Here is a 27,538-nt window from a genome sequence, read left to right as displayed (position 1 = left end):
TGACTTTGTTCTTCCGATGCATAAATAGAAAAAAAAGATCAAATAATGTCTCCTTGTAGGCACTTAAATAATATTGGCCTTGAGGCTTTCATTGTACGGGAAGAAGGAATAAAAACATAATTCATCACTGAAATGTGTTTTTTTAAGCATTTCATGTAGTGCTCAGTCCCAGCAGAGAACTCAAAGTACACTTAAAGCAGCTTGATTATACATTCGCTTATTATATACTGTATATATATATATATATATATATATATATATGTATATATATGTATGTTATTTCTATGATTTCTGAAAACGGATCCTTTGGAATAGTTACAATAATAATGAATTGTTTTGTCATTTTGTCAGACAGAGATGGATGTCCTTTAAAATAAATGGATAAACGTATGGATAAAACACAGTTGTCTAGGTTAATGGAGATGATGACGACAGGAGGAAGCTACCCATTTTCAGTTCGGCCTCCTAAATTGCTTCCAGCACTTTATTGATGAAGTTTCTAACTCAAAATGCCAAAAGGCAACAGCGAGTGAATGCGATCTTCAATTCACCGTGCCAGCTGTATAATAGGATTTTGAAAGTGCCATTTGATATGCTTTATGTATTTATTTTGAAGCGCATTAACAGCTGCATTTGACCTTGCGCATCTCTAAGTATAACCTAGAAGATATACCAAAGATTGATTTTAAGGAGTGCTTTTAGTTTTAGGCTTAATATGTAATATTACTAATGCACAGAAGCGGAAACTAGGCTATTAAAAACATCTATTTATTTTGAGGATACAATGAAGGTATAACTATTGAATAATATTGAAGCTATTGAATAATAATGATATTAATAATAATAATGACCATATGACTATTAACAGGGTGATGGTTTGAAAGAACATGAGTAATCGTGTTAGTTCCTTTTTCACCTCGCTAAGACTTTTAGTATTTACAACAATTATTTGAATGGTTCTTTTGGGGCTTTTTAGACTTTCCAATTAAAGAAAAGAAAAGTATTTTAATGACCCAATTAGCTGCAGGGGTCATTTGACACTGAACGTCTCCTCCTGTCTTAAAGGCTAAAACTAATTAAGACTTTTCCCCAAGATTTCCACTTAAATATGTCACAGCAGACCACTGTTATTGTCTCAAAATAATCTCAATTTATAGCCAGAAATGTGATTGCGGCTGCTCATTACATTTGGATTTCTGATTGAAGTTCACAAAGAGCAGAATAAGATCAGATAAAAGTCTTTTTCATTTTGCAGTTCAACTAAATTCCAAATTAAACCTTAATGGCGACTTGTAATAAAACAGTCATTCAAATTAGTGAAGAAGATATTTCAAAATATTCAGCTCATTTATATATTTGTTTACTTGTTTTTGTCTTACTTTACCGGCTGTCTTCCTGTCATGATACCTTCCAAAGGAGGGTAAAATCTCTCAGGGGGAAAAACAACTCTAATGCATATTCTACATGTTTTTTTCATAAGAATGAGTTTTTGTGTCTCTATCACTGAAGCAGCAATGCTTATTTGTAACATTAAGCTTTCTTTGAGTACTATGACCTACAAAAATATCAACTTTCTGTCTAAATCCAATTCACTCATTGGCCTTGTGTCAAGATCCTGACCTTATGAGCTAAAAGCCCTGTGAATCTTCAGTTCGACCCTGAAACTCTCTTAGAAAAAGCCTTGAATGACACCCTGAGTGTTTCTTTATGTTCTTATAATTTATTATGTTGTCGAACATTCAAATATTCAAATGTTTGCTTACTAATTCATACCTCAACAGTCTGCTATAGACCATTTCACAAGATGTAAACAACACTGGTCCAGAAGCACTTCCTGTTTCAGTTTTTTAACACTACATAAAAGCTGGGATAAAATACAATCAACAGAACATTTAAAACTGAATCAAAAAGTTAAACAAACATCTTTAAGATGTTTTCTTTACATGTGAAATAAAGAAAACAGTTACAAACTGAAACAGGAAGTGCTTCTGGACCAGTGTTGTTTACATCTTGTGAAATGGTCTATATTAAATATTTATACAACAACTTAGGGCCCTTTCACACCTACCTTGTTTGGTCCGGACTTTCGGACTTTTCAGTTTGGTCCGAATCAAAATTACAAGTGTGAAACCTCCCCTGGACCACTGGTGGTTCCCAAAAAGCCGAAAAAAGAGCCGTGGTAGCACATGGGGAGATGAGGAAATGAGGTTTTTAATTGAAGTATGGTCTGATGACAGAATAAGAATCTCCTTTCCTGTCAGCAACGATAAAATGTTCGCGCGACGAGGACGTTCATTTGGCGAATTTGAACTAGCCTTGTGTATAGTTGGTGCTGCAGGTAATTATGCCATAAAAATAACAAGTTGCAACGATATTGATCTATTCGCTCATGTTGTCAAATTTACCCGGCGAATTGGCAACACGCTGTCGTCAGACGCCCGTCCATTTACTAAACCAATCAATGTCAAGATGCAGCCCACATAAATGATGTCACGTAAAGTTCTTTAGTGCGCTCGCATAATTGCAGTGTGAAACCAAACCAAAATTTTCTGAAAGTATAGAATGTATCAAAACGTGAACTTGGTGTAAATACAAATTTAAAGATATACAAAATTGTTTGTATTTAAACAATAAATAATGAATGTATTTTAATTGAATTTATCAGGAACAATGATGGAATGACCCTATTGGGTTTAGTCAGCTGTTCTGAAACCCTCTCATATTGGCTCCCGTCAGGCCTTCTCCATTGTCTAGGCCTGTCATTTATTTATTGGCAGCTTGGAGGCCCAAAACTGAATGTGGGCGTATTTTTGTTGACGCTACTAAATGAGCCGATGATGGTACTTTGGGAAACTTGGGGAGTCGGTATTTATCGCGGCCCGGGGCCACGGCAGCCGAGGCTTCTGGAGTTGAATTTAGCCGAGGCGGTTAATGTGTGACCAAATGACAGAGAAGAGCTCAGAGGCCAGTCGCAGCTCTAAGAGATAACGTTTATTCTGACAAATGAGCCTGCCCGCTTTTCCCTCTCAGACGTATTACGCTGCATTCATTTTCCATTAAGCAACCAATGTCATTTTGTGTGATGGCTCTCTTTTTCTCTCTGCAGGACCCGTGGCTGTGATCAGCGGTGAAGAAGACTCCGCCAGCCCCCTCCATCACGTCAATCACGGCATCATAACCCCGTGTACCCTGGACGCTGGGCCAGACGCTGTGGTGATCGGTATGACCCGTATCCCAGTGATCGAGAACCCACAGTATTTCCGGCACGGGCACAACTGCAACAAGCCCACCACTTGTGAGTACCAAATGGACACCAATGTATTTTTTGTGAGTACTTGTTGAGTACCAAATGGACACCATGTTTCCAATTTTTTATTGTAGTTCTGTTCCTTGAGTTTGCATTCTTTGAAAATTCCATGAAACATACGGGACAAGCAGTGCAGTTTGATTCCCAAACAAATGAGCCAATTTCTGGTCAAACTAAAATTACTGGTTACTGAATTATTCAGATTCAATTACTGAACCGCAATTCGTTCATTTTGTCATGTTCGACATGCATTGTTACTGTGCTTTGTTTAGGTCTGTTCATACTGTTAACAACTATAATGATAACAGTGACACTTTACGATAAGGTTCATTAGTTAATGTATTAAATAAAATACACTAACAATGAACAATACATTTGTATTTTGTATTTATTTATCTTTGTTAATGTTAATTAATAAAAAATACAGCTTTTCATTGTTTTTTTCATCACATGAATGCATTAACCAATGTTAACAATTACAACCTTTGATTTTAATAACGTATTAGTAAATGTTGAAATTAATATTAACGAAGATTAATAAAGGCTAAAGAAGTATTGTTCATTCTTAGTTCATGCTAACTAATGTTGTTAACTAATGAACCTTATTGTTAAGTATTACCATGATAACAATATTAGCGCCCACACCAACGTGCGATAGCTTTCTGTTTAGCTCAAGCACACACTGAAGTTTTGTCCACTGCTGATTTAAATGCCTGGTCTCTTTAAAGTCAGATGGATTCTGATTGGTTGTCAATGTTTTTATTAGGGCTGGGCAACGATTAATCGCGATTAATCGCATCCAAAATAAAAGTTTGTGTTTACATAATATATGTGTGTGTTGTGTTTATAATTATTTTTTATATATAAATACACACACATGCATGTATATATTTAAGAAATATTTGCATGTATATATATATATATATATATATATATACATAATTAATATCATGTGTATAAATAAATATTTAATATATTAAGAACACATTTGTCTTAAATATATACATGCATGTATGTGTATTTATACATACAAAATAATTATACACACTACACACACACATATTATGTAAACACAAACTTTTATTTTGGATGCGATTAATCGTGATTATCGTTGTCCAGCCCTAGTTTTTATCTTTCATCAGCTGGAATTTTGGTTATTTTGAAAGTGATTCCAGTGTTATACTGTCATTATCGTTGTTGTTGTTGTTGTGGTGGTGATGATTTAAAACAATATAATTATCTAAATTGTAATTATAATTATCAATATAATAATCACCATGTACCCATCCTCTGATGGCTACTTCCAGCAGGATAATGCACCATGTCACAAAGCTCAAATCCTATACCAAAACTAATTGTATCTATATAGCTCTTGTTAATGTTCTTGGTGTGAACGGGCCATTCTGCTAAAGAATCAGTGAATCAATTAATTGGTGAATGAGTAAATTGATGAATCATGAATTGAATAATTTCAATCATGGATCTATAATGTTGCCATTTCTGTAAAACTTGAATACACATTTTTTCACTGCATACTCACAATCCCCATTCCTGCTGCCTACCAACACACATTTTTCGTAATTCGACTTTGTTCCACACAGAAGGTGTCGGACAATCCCAAGCTCTTCATTACCCCCTTGAGTGCCATTCCAAACAGAACTGATTCAATTAAAGTCTGAAGACTGCTGCCATTTTTAAAGCTTATGAAAGCGTACATATTACAGTGAGTGACACCGACATTGACTGTGATTTGTGGTGTCTCTGTCCTTGCCTAAATTTTTAGTGTGCTCAGGGAGTGCGTAAATCTTAGCAGGACTCATCATATTTTCATCATATTCATATATCCAGAGTAAATTGAACTCTGGTTTAAATTTAGGTTGGCTGCAAATTCCCTCATGTGCCTTACAGATTGAAGTAGGAAACAAAGGTGTGAAATTGATTCCATAACTTCACATTTAAGAAGAATTTGTGTTTTCTCAGACGGATTTCAGCCACATAAAGGGAGTGAATGTTTTTTTGTTTTTTTTTGAGTATTTTGAACTATGTAATGCTATTTTGAAAAATAAAGTTATTGTGTATATATATATATATATATATATATATATATATATATATACATATATATATATATATATATTCTAAATCTAATATAGTTATCTATAAGATAATACATATTTAAAACATTTGTATGTAAATATTTTTTAAATAAAAAAAATATATATATATTTGCTGTGAAATTTGATGATTAGTTTCCCAAATGGATTTTAATCTGCTTTAACCAGAATGAAAAAGACTCCATATTCATATGGTAATTTTAATATCTTGCACAATTGGCAAACCTTCAGATTTCCACCTGAGAAAAGGATTCACACTAGTCCTTTTGGGGCACTGATGGGTTTTCTCTTCCACACGGCCTTGATCCGGACTAATCTGTGAATTATCTGTCTTTAGGATTTTACATTATTCCGAAGCTGGCAGACTGTATTCCCTCAATGCATCTCTTCTCTCCTTTCTCTTCTCTATGTACTTCCTATGAGCGGTTCCATGACTTCCAAATCGAGCCAAAATTGGATTCTCAGTGGTGTGCATGGGGGGAGGGGAGGGCGGGCACTGTGTACCTCTGATTTGCCCATTTTATCTCCAATGTGGAGACAATCCCGAACTAAGCAAGCTTTGTTAAATCAGCTTAATTTCACAGGCCTCTAAAGATGCAATTCTGATTCTCCAGCCTGTTTTGAACCCCCAAAACCAATGGAATATCATCAGTCATATTGTGCTGCTTTGTTGCCTAATAATTAAATAAATTAGATTTGTTTGTGGGTAGAGAAATGCAACGCATGCAGGATAATGCTTTTGAAGCACCTGGAGGCGACCAGGAAGATTAATTTAATTCATCTCAGCCAAAGCAATAACAATACAGCTGATTGCATAAGGTGTCAATGTCATGTCCGAATCATGAATCTTTCATTCTCTCTCTCTCTCTCTCTCTCTCTCTCTCTCTCTCTCTCTATATATATATATATATATATATATATATATATATATATTTAAATCTGGGAAAACCTTATTGCAAATAGTTTCTGTAATTATTTCTCTCTCTCTCTCTCTCTCTCTCTCTCTCTCTCTCTCTCTCTCTCTCTCTCTCTCTCTCTCTCTCTCTCTCTATATATATATATATATATATAAAGTTGTAACGGTACATGTATTCGTATTGAACCGTTTCGGTTCGAGGCTTCCGGTTCGGTACGCATACAAACTGAACGATTCCTTGGACCATTTTTCCTGCCGTCAAAATTTGCGTTGGCGCGGCCACCACAAGGTTGCGCAACATCAAATGGCAAGCATACTGAAAGCGGAACGAAACTGCGCTACTCATTATGTGTTTTATGTGTGCATTATGTGCTAGTGAGAAGCATTCACATTTTTCCGTTATTAACCGTAGATCTCTATTAGATCAAACAGCGCTGATGTGGAAACCAGGAGAAACATTGTGCCGTGAATTAACTACTGCACTTTACGTCCACAGACCGGCAGCAACATTCACCATGGATTTAATATAGTAACACTAACTGGAACCAGTTTGGCTGGAATAGTGAAATACTTTCAAGTGCTTTACACATCTTTTTCCAGCACTTCAAAACTTTTATATATATTTAAATGTTATTTTTAATGTGATGACCAAAACATGATTTGTTCATCCTGCAAAGATGACTCCCATTTATTTCAAGATGTAGGAAAACTCAAACTTATTTAAAAATGTTTTTCCATTTAACAAATAGGAAATATATATGTGTGTATATGTGATTTTATATGTATATATGTGAGTATGTTTATGTGATTTTACTAACTTTTCTGTATATGTTGATTTTTAGTTTTTTAACATGGGACAAGCGGATTGTAAATTGGATTTATTTCTTTCATTTTGTATATTAATTCTACTAGCACTGGCAATTTGTCAAATTTGTTTATTAGTCTTTCCTGGGATCCTAATTGTACACATTTCAGTGAACTCGGATACCAAATGGAAAAAAACGGACCCAGATGAAAAACGACTAAGCCGTAGGCAAACAAAGCCAATATCCGCTGCTCCATGAAGCTGATACACAATCAAACAGTGCCTGGTGGCTATTGAGAAGCACATGGATGGGTTGTAAAGCTGCTTGATTTGTCATTTTGTACTTGGAGAGTGGAGGACGTGGAGGGAATGAGGCATGACTAGCTGTGGATGGTGACTTTGGAGCCAGTGTTGTTTAGTTGGTAGACCATGAAATGTTTAATTTAATTAGATTAATTCCCTCTTCTCAATGTTTTGTTGTGGTAGCGTAGTGGTTAAGAAGCTGGGCTGATAACAAAAATGTTTCAAGTTCAAACGCAGCTACAGGAGATCATCGAGTAGGAGAGGAAATAGATCCTTCTGCAGTCTGTAACCCTGACTAGCAGATGGTTCTCAAAATAATGAGTGGCCCTGTTTCTTTAAACCCCTCTTGAAAGATACTCCATTCGATGCACAGGCTAAGCCTGGAAAATCATATTTAGTGTGGAAAAACATATGTATATATAAACACCCAGAGTTATGCTTTATGAACTGCATGAATCTTTAATGGCAAAATGACTGATTTATAATCTGCCAGGCTTGTGTTTGTGGGTGTTTACAGCAAGGGTTTTGAGAGTGTGAAATGTAATAGATTAATAGCAAACGTGAAAAAAATCTTTTTCTTTATTATTATTATTATTTATTTCCAGTACCACTTCATTTTCACATGCAAGGGGTTGAACTGAGCCGTAACTGAGAATAGCAACAAAAAATGACGTCATTATTAATTAAGCTACGCCTTTAAAATGTAACAATTAAGTGACTAAAAATGCTGTATTCATCTTCCAGACCAGTAGTTGGCGATCTCACTTAGTGAGGAAACACTACACACCTATAGACGTTATATGCATGCGCATGATGCCACCGTTTTCACAAATTTCGGGTTTATGTAGTTTACATGGAGACGATAACGCTATCGTTTTCAAAAGTGCGTTTTCAGCCCCCGTAAAACTGCGTTATCGTGTAAGCGAACAGCCCAAGCGCATAAAAACTTTTTTATTGAAAACGGTGTCGTGTAGACATCCCCTTGGTCTTGAATAACAAAAGTGTAATCGGAAAGTTGGTATATTACAGCCCATTCTCACCCCCAATGCGTCACTTAACTGACGCCTTGGGAAGCATTTGGACATGCTTCAATATCTGACGCTTTAGGCGCCCTTTAGCGTCAGTCAGATGACGCCGTAGGATCGCGTCATGTAAGTGACGCTAAAAGGCGCCTAAAACGTCAAATATTGAAGCATGGTCAAAGGTGACGCCTTGGGGTGAGAATGCGTTGTATATTAGTATTATTACGCTTATATTTAACTTGAACTTTAAATGAAGTAATTTAGAGGAAGATCTGCTTTAGGTTAAACCATTTGACTACTTGTCAGGTCAACAGGGCTATTAAAGTATTGAGATATATACATTGGCTACAGTACGAACAAAAACACACAGCTTCATTATTACAGGCAAGGCCTGTAGCAGTGTTGGCCAAACTCTGTGGAAGCAGTGATCCCTTTGTTCAATGGCCGTCAATTACCCAAGTCTCTTCCCTGTAATCATCTCTCTCTAGACTTCAACCTGGAACCTTCTGACATTTTAGCAGCGAACTCATTCCACCCCAATTACCCATTAAAGGACCCTAGAATTCCACAGCACATTTGAAAATACAAACTTTGAGTACTGAAGAATATAGTCTTTACATTAGCTAGAGGCAGTTTTTGTCACAAGGCACAAAGATCTCTACTGAAAGCATTGAGATACATGTGGAGCGATGAACCATTTTTTCACATGATAACATATAAAATACAATGAAAAATAAATATTTTGTTACATGGGATGGAACATTCAAGGGCTAAAGGATATATGTTTTTCATTCTTCTTTTTGATATTTTTTTATGATAAAGGATTGCTTTTATTATCTGAAACCAAGAAAAGAGAAAAGAACAGCCTTATCTGTTTTGACAGAGCACCTTTCTTTCAAACAGCATTGAAGATGATGATGATCTTTCTCTTCGGTTTTCTGGCAAGATAAGAGTTGCTATAAAGTGTTACAGACCCTTTGCCGCTGTCATTTTGGTGCAGAGAGGTTCAAAGCGAAGCTCTTTGTGGACTAATTTTGCATAGACTGACTTTGCTTATTTCATCTCAGCTGATTTTTTTTTGCAGTAAATCCCCACCATTGGTTTTCCCAACCGGTTTTGCTTCCGTATCAAGTGATTTGTGTTTTTAAGTAAAACTAAAAACCAAAAAGTAGAGTTCAGTTGCTTAACAGGAGCCATTTTGTAATTTTCCCATGAAATCAATTGGATCTGCATGTAAGAACAGCCAGAATTAGCTATAAAACAGTGAGAAAAACTCATGCCCCAATTGCATTCCATCTCATTTTACTGGGATGCATATTTCAGCCCATAAGACAGCTCTCAAGCATATATCAGCATGGGACATTTATCTCCAACCATTTAGACTGAAAAATGTCAAGCAACATCCAGTTAAGTGTTGACCTCAGTCAGCAAGTGCTAAACTGTGTTAAACCAGCACCACTGTATTGTTTCTACCAAAGTGACATAAGTGAGGTATACCAGAAACTATTTCTTCCACTTGTTTCCATGAAAGAAGTTCGGAAAGTTTAGAAAGAAACCATTTCAGTCTGAAATTGACAAAGTGCCTGAGTATAACGGCACTCTTGAGGGCCTTTTAGAAACTTATTTACTTCAAGCAACTTCAATACAAACACAATGCACTGAAAGATATGTCCTTATTTTCTCTGCTTGTGTGCTCCAGACACCGAAAAGAATGATAAACCTTGGGCTTGTTCACATCCAGAGGCTGAGGTTTACCTTTATAGAATTATAAATCATGGTGGACAAAGAATAGTGTCTATCTTGGAAGCAATACTGTGTTGTTACAGTAGAAATAGCATGATGCACCCTAGCAATAGATTCAATAACAGCTCTGAGGATGCAATAAATGCTGTTTATAGAGATGAATACGTTTTTATTCTTTGAGCATTGTGAATTAGGATATAGCTGTAAATAGATTTCACTTTTATGATGTCTTTACGGTGGAAGAAGATATTTTGAAGAGAGTTTCAATTGTTTTATCCAATGAAAGGCAATAATCTTAGTATAGCCTATATATACACTACAATTCCAAAAGCTTGGTGTCAGTTCTTGTATATAAAAAGGAAGAAATTAATTATTTTGTTAAGCATGGATACATTAAATTAGGACATAGACATTATAGTATTCCAAAAGATTTCTATTTAAAATAATTGCTATTTCTTGAACTTTATATCCATTGAAGATTACTGGAAAAAACATCACATTTCCATAATAATATTAATGAGCGCAACTGTTTTGAACATTGCTAATACTATGAAATGTTTCTTTATCACAAAATCAACATATTAGGCTACAATGATTTCTGAAGGATCATGTGACACTGAAAGCAGCAAAAAATTAAACTTTCTCCTCACAGGAATGCATTACATTTTTTATTTATATACACGTTTTTACGTTTTATAGTTTATTACAAACAAAAACAGTTATTTAAATGTAAATAATATTTCAATGTTGCTGTTTTTGGTCAAATAAAGCCAGCCTTGGTGAGCATAAGATAAGAAATCTTAGGCTGTGTGTCCACCAAAGCGTTTTTCCACGCACCTGGCGTATGTTTTCAATTGTTTTCAATGGGAGCGCCGCAGTTTTTAAACGGCATGAGCGTAACGAGGCGCTGAGCGTTCAACTTTTTTTACTGGTCGCCGAGAGTTGAAAAATGTTCAACTTTGGATAAAACACAGCATTCATCACTGTCACTTCTTACCTAACCATCCAATCACAGTGGAGGAGGGGCGGGACTAAACCACACTGACCAACTGTCACAACATTCTTTCTGTGCAACGACATCAACTAACAGAGCTAACCGAAAAAAATGGATAAAAAATAAATTTTTATTATGAAATAAAATATCTGCGAAACTGTGGATATTCTGTATCATAGCAAAGTTACGTCTAAAAAAAAACTGACCCCAAACTTTTGAACAGTATCTACAGGATAAACTCTAAACCTAGACCTAAAATCTGATTGGTTGATTTAAATAGGTGTTGATCTTGGTAAATGTTGTGCTTAAGTAAATCGCATTATGGTTCCCGCCATATCACAGCCTTTCCTTTTAGCACATCGATATTTGACACGAGTTAACAGGGCTCTCTAAAAACGGCATGCATATCAAATGATTTTTAAATCACAGCACTTTATTAATATTTTCCTCTCTGACGCTCCCCTCTTTAAGGAATCAAACGCGTCTGAAAGACGGATGACCTTCTCCCGTGAACCATGGGGAGCTTTGGCTGACAACAAGCGTGCTGATGGTGCGCACCTTGCGGTCGGCCTTGTCCCATTAGCTGCAGGTGTAACCACCGCAGGAAATTAATCCTTATTAGGGAGCGTTGAAGGGGGTGAGACTCTGGACTGTTCTGCTGGCCTAATGACAGATACATATCTGCCCGAGGTCCTATTATTCCTTCAGCCCTGGCTCTGCCTCCTGGCGCTCCGGTGCTGGCGTTTTAATGAATCTGTATTTTTATCATCTGTCAGTTTGTATTAGATGATAGCTTTAGATTTCTTGCAGGACATTAACGGAGAGCCTGTTTTGGTAATGGGAGAGCACTGTGCAGCAGGAATGATGGAATGCGAGCATTGAAGGAACAGATTTCCAGTGCGCTAGGCTCTTTTGCTTGAGTCAAGGGTAGTCATTTTGCATGATGTTTGGAGAGGCCTCACGTTTTTATCTTTTTAACTGCTTCTCTGGGCTGTTTCAAATGGCAGTATTGTACTTATGGCAGGCCTGAGTCATCCACATGGAATACGATATTTGCATTCAATGAATGTATTTAAGACTCTAATGCAAGTGGACTATGGACATTAGATGCACAAATCTATAAGATTGTACATTTGAATCTGTCTGTCTGACATTTTTCTTTTAAATTAGCATTTTTATCAGGCTCCTATGCTTAGGTTGAGTAATTTCACTTTAATGGCAAAGAAAAGTTTATTATTCAGTTATTCCAAAATGTCACTGATAGAGTCAAATTAAAAACATAAAAATGCTAATTTAAGACAAATGTCAGAAAAATGTCAGACACACTTAGAGGGTTTTGTATCATAAGTCTTCATTTAGTTTGTGTAAACATAATTTTTATTTTTCATTGTTTATGTACATTTCTTTTAAATAGACAAGAAATTGACAAGTTTTTATATATATATATATATATATATATATATATATATATATATATATATATATAAATATATATGTACATTATGTACATTTCTTTTAAATAGCACTAAATTGACAAGTTTATATATATATATATACGTATATTAGGGCTGTCAGTTAAATGCGTTATTAACGGCGTTAACGCAAACCCATTTTAACAGCGTCAATTTTTTATCGCGCGATTAACAGTCTTTTTGGCCTATCAAACTGTTGTTGTTTTTTCATATGGTTTTGCAACAGGACGCGGCGTTATGAAACCCATTCATTTCAATGGCTTGCGCCACACGAGGACGTTTTGTTGCTTTGTCGACTAAAGCGCAAGCGGATCTAGCTAGACCGTAAACAAAACAACAGGCACGCCGCACACACTCGTTTGGGCTTGCGAGCCTGCCAAATAGTTGGTTAACGTTACGTTTTGAGTGGATGACGAGCGTGAGACGCCGAAATGGATGCTAATAAGATTCTGAATGGAAACGTTACTTTACTAAAAGTTGCCAAATGGTTCAATTGGCAAGACCAAAGTGATCTGTGTGTTTTGTCATTTTGAACTGAGCTATCGTCATCATAGCACGTCCAGTCTGAAATACCACTTGATTGCCAGGCACACACACACACACACACACACACACACACACACACACACAGATGATGCGAATCCGCCCCCTCATCAATATAAGGACCTCGTCAGTATTTCTTTCAGCCTTTTATTGATGGAAAGTTACATTGAGAGATGATTTGCTCCAAGTGAAAATGTTAGTGTGAAATTGAACACAGTATGCCAATGTTGTTTTCAATAAAAAACATTTGCACAAAGCAAGCCGATCCTGTTTTCTATGTTGATAAGAGCATTAAAATGAGAGAAAATAATGAGACAAAAATAAATTAAGCGACATTTTGAATTGATAAAAATATGTGATTAATCGCGAGTTAACTACAGCATTAATCGCGATTAATCGTTTGACAGCACTAATATATATATATATATATATATATATATATATATGTTCTGTCAAACGATTAATCACTACGTTTGACTTGAGATGTTAGTTTTCTACGTTTGTAGCGTGTGAATTGCAGACTTTTTTTGATCTGTCATTTTAAGACATACGCCTCTCCTGAAAACGGTAAGCCCTCAGAAACCAATTTGCACTGCTTTTCTAGCGTTGCTCAGACACAGCTAATCTGTGATAACCAAAAGACACCTATTTGTTCTCCACAGAGCTCACAATGTGTTTATTAAACTTCTGCTGTGGAGCTAAATGCTGTGTAAACTTGGCCGTCTGTAGCACCTGTCAGAAAGCTCTTGGTCCTGGGGGCTGGCAGGAGATATCGAAGGCAGCTGAGTTTCAAATCGCTTAATGATCAGAGAAACTATGACAGATGAGATCTTTATAGCCATATCGGAATGAGACTCGAGTCGCTCTGTCCTCCTGGATGAGGTCATCACTGTCCACCCCGTCTGCACTCTCTCTCACTTTTCATCTTCTTCCACATTCCCTCCTTCCCTTGTGTGTCTCCCTTCATCCCTTCCCTCATGCTCTTTTCTTGGAGCCAGGAACCCATAACAACATCCCATCCAGAGCCAAATGCCAAATCATCAAAGGAAAGGATACAATGATTAGGGCCATCTAAGGCAGCATCCCGATGTTTAAAAGCCACACACTTCAGGGTAATTGATAGGGCGGTACCTCCTCGCACCCTCCCATATCCCACCGGCGAGAAATCGCCGCTCTCTGCTCTCAGATCATGTGCTGGAAATGAATTTGCCCCAGATGCAATCAATATCAAAAGATTGACTCGAATCCAAGCGCTCTACCCCATCTCCAGATGTCATGCCCCCTTCCTCTCATCCATCTATGTCTTAATCTCTTCCATTCGGGCCCCAGTCGTCATAGCATGAAATGTTTACGCAGACTGGGAGAGTTTGAGGCTTTCAGATGTGTTAAGTTGCATCAGTAATGACGTTATCAGTTCTGGATCCAGTTGGCTGCAGTTGTGTTTGTCAAACATGATGAATGTTGAATTTAGTTTAGTTCGTTAATGTTACTTCAAAGGCAATTCGAGACTTTTTTAAAGGGGGGACTTCAGCACAGTGTCTTTCATCTTAAGACCCTTGAAAATTTGTGATTTATGTGATTTCCCATAATAATTATTACAAAATAATCTACTAAAAATGGAAAAGTTAATTTGCAGTCTTTTTGGACGTAAAGTGAAAGTGACGCCAAAGTTACAACATTCAGCTGCGACATCAATTGCAAAGTTGCTTTGTTTGTTTTTAAATACACATAAATATGAGTTTTTATTGCATAAATAGTGGGTAGTGAGGTAAAATGTGTCAACCCCTTATTTTAATAAACAGTACACAATTTAAAAAAAAAATTGTTTGCATGAAATCAAGCTGTTCATTTGAGAAAAGCTGTAAGTGCATCATTTAAAATGTTTTATTTCTTGAAAGTGAATTCTCCACAAGTAAAATAAATTGAATATATGTATATATATATAAAAAAAACATTGACATGTCTTGAGGAACAACGAATATTTAAAGGGGAGTTGATTGCGATTTCAATTTTTTGATTTTAAATAGTGTGTAATGTTGCTGTTGGTGCATGAACAGTATCTGCAAAGTTGCAGCACTGCAAGTTTAGTGTAAGCAGAGATATAGTCTTTTAAAAATCAGGAAGTTTAATGCCTACAAAAACGACTCAATTGGGACTACAGCTGGGTTTTAGACGTCACTAACCCATACATTTGCATCAACCCTCCCTCCGGAATATGCAAAAAAGGGCATGGCCATATTTCTGCGGCTCGTCAAGTGTGTTGTGTTCACCCAGCTGTCAGGTCTTCTGTGTTCGAGCTTCCCACGAATGCTGTACTTCGTCAACAATGGATACAATTTATGTTTGATTATGTCCCTGAAAATGACGATCGTAATTTAGCTCTCTGCTGCGCATTTTACGGCAGACAGCTTCCAGAATCTCCACGAATTCAAAGCCGGATTCAACAAGAAACTGTTACTAAAACATGAAGCAGTTCCAGCTTTAAAACCAGAGGCAGCAGTTGTTGGGCCACAACCTGTAAGTAGGCTAAAACTTCATCATTTTAGATGTGTTTGTATTTATAATTCCAGACGTAGCTTGTGTTTTATTTTATTTTTTTCAAATGCCAGCGCTGGCTTTATAGCCACTAGGCTACTAGTTATGCTATTTTGTGTCTACGACAAACGTGTACAAACATTATGGACCTGAATTGTGCACTAATGTTTTAAATGTTTTTTTCATGTATATATGCTTTATGCCGTTATTTTCGATTTGATCAAGAACGTAAACTAATGCCAACGCTGTTTTAGTATAACATTAGCAGCAAGTCAGTTGCTATTGTTGCCAGTCAGATGCTATTGTGTTAAACAAACGTGTATAAAGTTAAAAATGTAGCAAATTATCATTCAGAAACGTTTAGTAAGAGCCGTGTGTGGTCGCTTTCTCGGTCTGATTCTGCCTCAAACTGATAAACTGCAGTTCGACACCATTGTGTACATCTGGCCCGAGCGCAGGCACGTTTCGCCTATAAAGGTTATGGCCGTTAACCTTCCGGACAACGTGAGCGACAGTTTAGCCAATCACAACACACCAGCCCAAACTAACCAATCTGAGCCCACTGCCTGTTTCTGAGGGAGTGGTTTCATAGACTCAGTAAGTCAACCGCTCGTTCAGGGGACAGAGGAGAGCGCGGCTTACGATAAAGGTGAAATTTATGAAAAATAAGACTTTTTTAAAAGAAAAACCACAAATACATGTTATATTGCACCCTATAAACAGAATCATGCATTCCAAAAATAATAATTGTGTTATCTTCTCTTGCTTATGTCTTTCCAAATCTGCACGACATTTTCTTCTGTGGAACGACATTTTTTTCTTCATACAATGAAAGTCAATGGGATCAAGGTTTTGAAGCCCATTAAATTTCAAGGTTGTTTTTGGAGCCCATTGACATTTTATGGACATCATCATGCTTTTGTCATTCCAAACATGTACTGTATGTTGTTCTTAATTCTGTGCAACACAAAGATTATTTTGGGCATTTAAGGAAAATATGGCGCACTTCAAGGTGCTAAGCCTTCCTAAGACTGAAATCCTACAAATGCCCCTGAAAAAAAAAAAAACATGCTAATATAAACAACTTTAGCTTTAGCCATGCTTGTGTCGTTTTGCCCTGTTGATACCATGTACCACACTATAAATGCTAATGCATCCCCCTCCAACTCATTAAAACACTCTAATTGCAACATAGTGGCGTAACGGTCATTTGCCAACAATGTATAACCTTCATCCCGTCTCCTCATCATCCTTCCCTTACCCAGTCCGTTCTCCCACAATATGCAGCATAGGAAAGTCATTAGCCTGCTGCCACTGCAACCTAATTAATTAACCCAATAAAGCTATAAATAAAGGCCTAGCTCTTAAGGTAGGGATGTGACTGACATCACTGTTTTGACGCTGTAACTTTTATGCATCGACCTCCGTCGTCTGTCGCCCGAGAGACGATGTACTAAATCACAATTACCTGGGGCGAAACATCGAACGGTATGCGTGCTCTGTGGATTATCCTTGTTTGGTGCACAAATTGGTTTGTATATAAATCTAGTTGAATTAAGTTTGTTGACTTCTGGCCCGGTGTGTTTTCAATAGTAATGCATTCATTATTTTTCGGAGACACCGCTCAAGCTTTTTCATCTCTCAAGAGCTCGTCTGAAAAAGCCCATCACAGACCCCAGTACACAAATGTACTTCCAGGTACAAGATCGTTTTGATTTTTTTGAGCACTGGGTCTAAATGACACGTGTGTGTGTGTGTGTATGAGTATGCTCGTTCACGCATACACAACAAGGGATGAATGAATCTTCAATGGTAAGCTTCAGAACGTAAGAGTTATAACATTGGGATTTGGATTGGTATTTCTGATCACGAGAAAGCATTAATAAAGCTATTTTTGTCTAAAATTGTCAAACAATATACACTTATAAACTAAAGAGCTAAAAATAATAGTTTGATGTTAGCATTTCGCCATTTAATTTATTCCCTCCTTTAAATCCTGATTTCTTATTTTGTTTGAAAAGCATCACAGCCCATCTTGTAGGCATTTTTATTTTATAATTTTTTTTCAAATATACATTCAGCGGTGTGTTTTGTGTCATAAAACACTGAGTTGTATTGTTGCCGCAGAATTCATTCGCAATTTTTTTTTTGCTCCATATTGAATAGTAGCAAATGGCAATAGACACTCTAAACATTCCAGCCTGGTCTGTTATTCTTAGTCTTATAGTGCATGAATGACTAACTCGTAGTGGCAAATTGACTGTCATTGCTCACGTTTCACCTCTCCTATATGTACGGCACCACCACAAAGCTCAAATCTCATTCTTGAGCACATCCTCTCCATAAACATCATCAACAAGCTTTTTCACACACCAGTACTCGCGGTTAAGCTTCATCTCTTATTCATGTGATTGTCATGTTTGCTTACCCTGTTATTGTCGTTCGGGAATCTGATGCAGTCTCGAACTGCTTAGTCTTTTATTTTTTTTACAACCACCCCTTCCAGCTTTGACATTTATATTTTACGATATATTTATTTGATATTTTAGTATCCTGCTTTTACATTTATCTATTAGTCTGTGCAAAAATTAATTGCGATTAATCGCATCCAAAATAAAAGTCTGTGTTTACATAATATGCTGTATGTGTGTGTGCTGTATATAATTATTTTGTATATATAAATACCCTATGCATGCATGTATATATTTAAGAATTATTTGCGCTTAAATTCTGTATATGTATATGTATATATATATATATATATATATATATAAATACATAATCTATATTATATAAATATAAATATTTTATATATGAATAACACATTTTCTTAAATATATACTTTGTACATGCATGTATTTATACAAAATAATTATATACAGCACACACAAATATATTATGTAAACACAGACTTTTATTTTGGATTAAAATAATTTGTGATGTAAAAGATGTGGAAAAGATCAAAAAAGTGTGGCTATATTTCAACAGCCTTGATGCCAACAGAGCGTGATGCGATACTTGTGACAAGACAATAGCTGCCAATACTGTCAACTAGTGTTGTCAAAAGCATTGACTTCTGTATTAAGGTGGGACTGAAATGTTTAAAATGTGACACTACCAGCATTTTGAGCGCTGTTGAACAGATTCTTAAACACATCTGGTTGACCATTGCATTCATGCACTCAACATATGTCTCTGATTGGTCATTATGTTCACACGCTCAACACGTGCTCAACATTTATGTCTGTGATTGGCCATTATGCTCACACACTCAACACGTGCTCAACATATATGTTTGTGATTGGCCATTGTGCTCACGCGCTCAACATATATGTCTGTGATTGGCCATTGTGTTCACGCGCTCAACCAGCACAGTCTCATCCCAACACGTCATATAACTGACGTCTTGGGTCGTCTTTTGACCATACGTCAACATCCGCCTTTTTAGGGTACCCTTAAACGTCGGTTAGATGACGTTATCGGATCCTATCCCTACCCCAGACCTAAACCTACCCCGTCACCTAACCGACGTTAAAGATAAAGCGTCAGTTGTATGACGGCCCGGGATCGCCATGTAACCGACGTTTAAGGGTACCCTAAAAAGGCGGATGTTGACGTATGGTCTGCACTGATTGTCCTTTTGATCTTTCATTCAAAAATTTGGAAAAATCGAACCTTTCATTAAAGTAAAAGAATTGAGAGTGAGGGGGAAATCTCATTATGAAATAAACGTTTTTCTCCAAAACACATTGGCCACAATTATATTGCACCCCTTTCATATTTTTTATGAGTAAAATATCTCTGAAGTATTTTCCCATTAATATGTACCTTTTTTAGCACACCAAGGAACATGAAATTTTCTAGCTATGACTTCTTGCTTCACAGGAGTATAAATATGGGGAAACAAAAGGCCAAATTCCCTTAATCATCCATCACATCACGTTGCGATGTGCAGCAAAAGATTGTTGAGCTTCACAAATTAGAAAGTGGCTGTAAGAAAATAGCTAAAGCATTGAAAATCCCCATTTCCATCATCATGGTAATAATAAATGAGTTCCACTCAACTGAAGATGTTATGAATCTGCCAGGAAGAGGATGTGTCTCTATATTGTCTTAATGCACAGTGAGGAGGAGAGTTTGAGTGGCCAAAGGCTCTCCAAGTTTCCCAGATGGAGAATGGCAGAGATTAGTTGAGCCTTGGGGTCAGAAACCTACCAAAAAGAAAAAGAAAAAAAGAAAATCAAACAACCCCTACATCCCTGCGTGTTGTTTTAGAGGGTTTCAAGAAAAATCCTCCTCGCTCCTCCAAAAACAAACTCCAGCATATTCAGTTTTTCTGGGGTCATATATATATATGAAACAATGATGCCTTTTTATTGTGTGAGACAATATACTCATATATGCATTACAATTGTCTTCTCATTAGAACAGAGGAAGCTGGTAATTCATTATTTTTTATTCATTTGACATATGGGCCTTTAAAATGGTGTTTACTGTAGATCTATCCATGTTGTATTCAAAATGCCCCTGTAGGAAAGACCTGGGGAAAGATATTTATCATAATAATGCATACCTGATATATGTGGTATTGTGCCAGCGAATAACCACATGGAGCATGCATTCCACCTGGATTTTAACAGTCATGAGCCATATATATATATTTTTTTTTTTTCTTACATGGAAAAATGCTATATTATAGATAACATAAATGTCTGCTATATTTTAGATAACATATAGGTTACATTTTACATTACAAATGTGCCAGCAGTCCAATATATATATATATATATATATAGCTCTTCATATATTTTATTTGTGGCAATTTCATTTAGTAATTAATTCCATTTAGTCATCCGAGATGTTCGTTTTCACGGCAGGCCTTTGTTATTTGTTCTTGAAGGAGAGTGAGCATTTGGCACAGTCGTGTGTATGTAGGACACATGGTTGTCAAGTGGGCGTGTCTATGCACTGCAGTCTGTCTTCTGATGGACAAGGAGAGGTAGGGTGTGTGTGCATTCACTGACAGGAACACATCCCACGGCCCCCTCCGACAATCCTAACGGGCCTTCTTCTGACAGCCAGTCCCGATAGTAAGCAAAGGATGTAAACACGCAACCAGGGACACCGCAGAAGACAGGCTCACATTAACCTTGCTTGCAAATGGCTGCACACCCCCATGCTTTATTAATAGTATCTTGAGGGCGCTTGTATAGCACATGTGCTCTTTAACAGAGACTGTGGAAAAAATAACACTTGGACATCTTTGCAAAACACAATGAGGCCTTGTCACATGGGGATCTGTTTAATGTGGGTGTGTTGCTCTCAAGGCACAAGTTATTTTTAATTAGGTTAAATACTGGGCAAACAATATCTTTTGATACATTACTTTTTGGCTTTCTTGTTTTTTGTTAAATTTTGTTATAAATCTATTCCCCCCCCCCCCCCAAATGTAATAGACTCGGGTAAGTCTCAGAACAAATAATAATATATGGGAAATAATTTATCCAAATGTTACCACAATGTATGAGTCAGATTATTGCATAGATTGGTTATTTAAAAATTAGGATTTTGAAAAAATAGATCTGATCATCAGGTGTAAATACCCTCTGAAACCGTGGGTCCATACATTTGTAAGTGTACAGACAGAAACTTTATAAAGACAGTTCACTTCGTGTATACAGACAGGAGCCATCTTAGAAAATAGTCTCGATAAGTCGATCCCCGAACGCCGTTCATACAGTTCAGAAATTCGCTGAACTTCATACAGTTCAGATCACTCAGCACGACGTTCGTGGTTTGACTTGTCATGACTGTTTTCCAAGATGGCTCCTATCTGTATTCGCGAAGTGAACTGTCTTTATAAAGTATCTTCTTATTAAACGGTCTGTACTCTTACAAAGTTCTCAATGCTTCGTTTTGCATGTATGGACTCTCATTATGTTACTGTGTTAGTGTGGGGCTATTTTGAGCCTTGTTAGTGGTATAAACTAGCGGATTTCTTTTTACTTAATAAATGCCCCCATTCCTAGCATTGTACGCTAATCAGTTTTTAGAGATAAAACTCTTTACATTCGATTATCATGAAAATAAATCTCAGATAACGGTCAACTAGGTATCAATGTTTTGTTAGACCAAAGGTTCATTTTGCGCCAGAGTTCTCCTTTAATGCGATTAATCGCGATAAAATATTTTAATCGTTTGACAGCACTAATATATTTATATTTATACTGTTGTGCAGGAATCGAAGATCGGATTTATATTCATTTATATTCAACACATACCTAGTTCTGTCATGATAGTCTAGATGGTGCAGGCTTATACAGGTCTACAGTCTTATCTCAGGTCTGTAGGTCTTTCACTAATTTGGTCGATATCCCGTCATTATCTGCATTGCACAGCTGATTGGTTGCTGTTGTTGCTTCAGCGGCCTCGAAAAATCAAACAAATTCCAGTGGTGTTGCTGTTAGCAGTATGCAGCGTGCTTTCAGAAACCCTCCACCCTCCCCAGCTCCACCTGTATAGATCTGCAACAAGGATTAAATCATGTATGTTACATGTGCAGCAGCATCAGCATATCTTACATGCTCACAGCAAGGTATTGGCAACATAGCAGATCTATTCTGCCCAGACCAAATACATTAGCATTGCCATATCCATCTCTATTAGTGAGTTGTCATGACAGAAAGGTTCTCAGCAACAATCCTCCATATTTCCCATTTCCCTGTACTCAACACTATTTTTATTTTGGTCTGTTTGTTCATTACATTTTTTCCCCCCCTCAGACTCCAGAGAGTGTAGTATCTTAAAAAGAAGCCATTTACAAAATGGTTGTTAGTGCATCAAGTCATCACGCAGGAGGAAATGACTTTGTGGCTGACTGGAAACAAACAGGTGCTCTCTCAGATTCATTTAGCGTTGCTTTCGGGGAAAGTCCAGCATAAACCCGTTTTTTGTTTTTGTTTTCTAGGAGCAATTTACATGCATTTGAACCCAAATCAGCTTTGGTTTGGTCTGTTGTGTCATTTTCAGCGACACCAAGTAAACATCTGCAGGAAAGCGGTGGGGGGGGGGGGGGGGGAACGTCCTAATTAGGATGAAGTCGATGTCCTGTATTCCCAGCTGCTCGCTATGTGTAGACAGACGACGTAACCTCTTCTCCTGAGTGCCCTCTCACAATGCAGCCTGTGAGGTGAACACAACACAACAGTTGGTGTAATAAGACAATTAGCCCGCGCAATTTATAACTTTCTTAATTGCGCTGCAAGCTGCAAACGTTCCCTGTGCGTCCGTCACCTGCTAATTGTGAACCTATCGCTCACAAGAAAATGGAGGACAGGAAATGGAGAAAACAAAGCCCTTTCTCTCTCTCCATCTTTGTCTCAACCTCAATCGTCTTTTTCTCTCCTGATTAAATAAATGCTTTTTAATTAGTTTGGAAGTAATGCATGTGTTCTCCGTCCTTTGTCTTAATCTCCACCGATGCCATTGTGAAAAACACCTTCTGCGACGGAGACTCGTACAGTCGAATGTGCTGAAATATTTAACGTCGTCGTTGGATGCCTGCCACAAAGTGCAATTGGCTCGGCAGCCCTGATGAAATTATTCCTAATATGTCTCTGCTGATTAGGTGCTCTGCTTAGACGAAGAACATGCAGTTTGCCTGCTTTTGTATTAAAAGGTTACTTTTAAGGAATGGTTATGGTTAGGTTTAGGGGAAGGAGTAGGATTAGTGGCTCAAAATATATTTTAATGCTAAAACTCATTTAACTACACATCTCTGTCCATTATCCTTTTTATATTCTGTATAAATAAATATGTTTAGGTTTTTGGAGTAGGATTAAGGGGTCTTGTTACATTTATCTTTAAAAGTGAAAGTATACAGATATCGTTATGATATGAAATATACGTAAATAGTTAACGTTTGTAGCTGTAAAAACGTAATAAGGTTACGTTTAAATGTTGAAAATACGTCCATATTATACGTTTTAGCATCTATCCAAACGTACAAAAACGTACGTTTCATATCTTTGAAAATAACGTATTAAACCTACGTATTAACAATGAGACATATTAGGTTAAGGACCAACGTAATAGCACTGCTTATATGTTGGCATGTAACGTAATTGCGATTTGCAAAATAGTTTCCTCAGAATGTATTTCGTGTGATACAGGGTTGATTAAAAGGCTATGCTTGAGTGCTGTCCATTCATCAATATTTGTTTTTCAACATAAAATTAGCCTTTCTGCTGGTGAAACAAAAAAAATAGAATGACTTGTAACTTACTGGGCAGTAAGTGTTGATATTGGACGGTGGCTTATCCAAAACTCCTGTTTGGAGTAAATACCAGATGCCGTCTCGGTCAGCCATATGGAGCTCGCTGCCTCGCAGCAGACTGGGAGCTGGGAATGGAAACAGGTGGAAGGTACAGAGATTAAAGACCCGCTCAGGCTGCCTTGCATCATGGCGACTTGCGCTTCGGTAGCCATGTTTAAATCTGCTCATCTTGACGTTTCTATTCGTATTGTAAATGGGTCATCAACTTTGGGAAATGTTACGCATTATGGTGGGGGAAAAAAAAGGGATGGGAGGAAAAGATATATTTAAATTATTTTGCGTTCTGCCGAGAAGTTTCTAAAAAGTTTTGCGGTTGTTTTATTTCTCATAGTGACCCATTATATATATCAATTTCTATATAACATCCAGTGATTATCTGTACATCAAAATCAGACAGGAGATGATCTACAGATTATCACCTGCCGTCTTTAATGTTGAGGTGATATTTATTAGGGTGTTGGAGGTTACATTCCTCTCTCAAGGGCAGAGCCTCAGTAAGCCTCTGCGGGGACATGAACCGGCAGCATACTGGTATCTGCTCCATTACCCTGCCCAGTGGACCAAGCGCGACTTCATTCATCTCTGTTTCAGTGGCAAATCCACCTGATCTCTTGTGTTTAGATCATTTCATACTGAGGCTACCAATGGGAGCTCGCACAAAGAATTTGGTGTAAAACAATGCAAATGTGTGCGTATTTTGCGGAAATGTACATAATAAATAATCAATGCATTAATGCTGAAAAACAAAATTACATCAAAAGGTTGCCTCAGTGCATGTTACATAACCTCACATGTAACATTAAGGTTACATTATCTCACATTATAATGTAAATGTAAAATGAAATCGTATGTACAATACATTTGCCTTCTATGTGACATATTTAGGAATTGGTGTGATTAGTGTTTTTTAATTGATTGGAATATTAATAATAAATGTTTGAATATATATATATATATATATATATATATACAAAATCTATTCCCCAAAATGTATGTGCTGTACCATTTTTACAATTTTTACCATTTTAATTAATTTCTTCTGGTTTATTTTAATTCATTTTTCTTTCACTCCACATGTCAAAAAGACTTGTTTTTTTGGTGCCACGAGACAGTTACCTGATCAGCCAGACTTAGGAAATTCAGACATTTCTAAATCTCTGTTTTGCAGCGCCGCCCGCAGGAAGACTGTCACACAATCCTTTCAATCTCTCTCGCTCTCTCTCTTTCCCCATCCAGATGTACAGCACATTAAGCGCAGAGATATCGTGCTCAAGAGGGAACTGGGCGAAGGGGCCTTTGGGAAGGTGTTCCTGGCAGAGTGCTACAACCTAAGCCCCACTAAGGACAAGATGCTGGTGGCTGTCAAGGTAAGAGATGATCCCTCCATTCCAACAGGGCCGTAGTGCTCTCGAGTTACACAGGACTCATTCGAAAGGTCAAGCCCCTTTTTCCAGCCCCCCTCGAATGACATATAAAGTTGATCCTCCTGTGCCCGCTCGAGCAGGGTTACTTTCAGGGAACGAGCGGTAGACGTCTTGGTGGTGGAGGATTTGTTGACTAAGATCAATGATGGAAAGAGCTCTGCCGTGCTCCGAGGAGAGATCAGCTACAATAGCGTTTAATATTTGGCATTGATGTAAGGTTTGAGGGGGTATTAAAATATTCCAGTGCTGTGGTTTAGTCTTCATGGCATAGACAGAGTGGAATGAGTCATCGGTGTGGGCAGACAGTTCCTGGATAATGCCTTTACATGGTTTACCACATGGGACTATTCACCAAGGTCAAGGAACTCACCGTCCAGTGAGTTGAGGCGGTCTATTGAAGGTGGTCTTCAGATCAGTGCTGATCTAAGTGCGTCAGTTTGTCTGATGGTTCAGAAATGTCGACGTATTAAGGTTTCACAGATGCTGACATGCTGAAGTTAAACATTAATGTTAAACATGCTTTGTATTTTGTTGAGTTTTTTTTTCACATGAGGAAATAATTTGAAGATTTATCAGCTTTATTGTGTTATGAATAATTTAAGAAATAATATTATAAACCTTCTTAACCACCCACCTAACTATCTAAACTCCCTAAACCACCTAACCCATCGACTTACCGACCTAATGTAACTACCTAAACCTACTTAAAATTAAGGAATCTAAAATGAAATCTAAATAAAATCCATTAATACATTTGTTAATTTAAATCATGTTTAAAACAGTTAAATGTAACCATGACATAGATTAATAACTCCCTTTCCAAATTGATGCTCTAAATAAAAACTGTAATTGATGTTTATCCATTTCTTAATCCATTTGCCAATTTCTCCATCCGATTTGTTAATTGGACTATTCACATGGGAGCAGCCAATGAACTTTGACACTCAGAGTACACTGAGATGGCTATAAAGAAAAGCACCTGGTCAATGCTTGTTTTATTAACAAGCCAGCAGCCATATCACCCTGTGGCCCAAGACTGGTTGCCCACTGAAGCTAAGCAGGGCTGAGCCTGATTGGTACTTGGATGGGAGACCTCCTGAACCCACTGGCACCGTTGCACTGTGGCTACCGTCGCATCATCCAAGTGGATGCACACTGGTGGTGGTTGAGGAGAGATCCCCTGATATTATTGTAAAGCGCTTTGGGTGTACAGTAGTACATATGGAAGCGATCTAAATGCCTAATTCATCCATTCATTATATTAAGTTTTATTTTATTTCTAATTTGTAGATTTTGCAGTCCAAGACCGTCATTAAAAATACTCTACAATCGTCTGATTTCAGGACGAAAAAAAAAGATATTCAAATATTCAATCAAAAGGCAGAGATTTAAAAAAAAAAAAACTCTTCTCATTAGGTTCCTCCAAGACCAAACCATGCTGTTTGTTCTTTGAAGAATCTAATGAGACATGAGTTTGAACTATACAACCCACATTCATTTTATAGTTCTATACCCCCACTGTATTTCAACAATTGTGTAGTTCTTATCTACGTAGAAATTGTTGGAGAAATGTCTAGTCTGAGGCAAAGTTGATACTTAAATGAAATCTAAATAACTCTCTTTAGCTTTGAAACAACCTCTCAGCAATAAAAAGTTCCTCTGGGAAGATGCTTGGCTTCGTCTGCTTCATGGAGCTCCATCACAGCAGCTGTTGTTTGAAAGCCTTCCAACTCATATTCAGAGAGGTCAAGTTTTTCCTTGTATTTTGGCCAAATAGCTGCCAGCGTCTCTCTCATACCTTTGCTCTCCCTCATCTCCACCTGATGCCCAAGACCTCTAGACCCTTATTACGAGTGACAGCCCCCCAGGTGGTGCTGGATTCGTCCCCTCTGCTCTCTCCAGCCTGTGCAGGTGGCCAATTTTGCAACACAGGGGTAATAAAGCATTATGGATAGGGATAGATACCTCGCCATCTGCGAATTGGTTCCCTCATCCATCTCGAACGCGTGAACCTCTGAGCAATTC

At 37.3% G+C, this 27,538-nt stretch overlaps 1 protein-coding gene across 4 annotated transcripts in view; it reads left to right on the top strand.

Annotated features, from left to right (window-relative positions):
* Nucleotides 1–27,538, top strand: part of ntrk3a (neurotrophic tyrosine kinase, receptor, type 3a) — a 219,439-nt gene that overhangs the window by 166,547 nt on the left and 25,354 nt on the right. For all 4 annotated transcript variants that reach the window (XM_039647923.2, XM_039647921.2, XM_089127992.1 and 1 more), the window contains exons 12-13: nucleotides 3,107–3,295; nucleotides 25,326–25,456. In XM_039647923.2, coding sequence (XP_039503857.2) covers nucleotides 3,107–3,295; nucleotides 25,326–25,456 — 320 coding nt within the window. The remainder of the gene's footprint in view (nucleotides 1–3,106; nucleotides 3,296–25,325; nucleotides 25,457–27,538) is intronic.

The sequence above is a fragment of the Pimephales promelas genome, chromosome 25, assembly GCF_988280905.1.
Source record: "Pimephales promelas chromosome 25, fPimPro1.hap1.1, whole genome shotgun sequence".
Lineage (NCBI taxonomy): Eukaryota > Metazoa > Chordata > Actinopteri > Cypriniformes > Leuciscidae > Pimephales > Pimephales promelas.
This window is presented reverse-complemented; position numbering and strand designations above follow the sequence as displayed.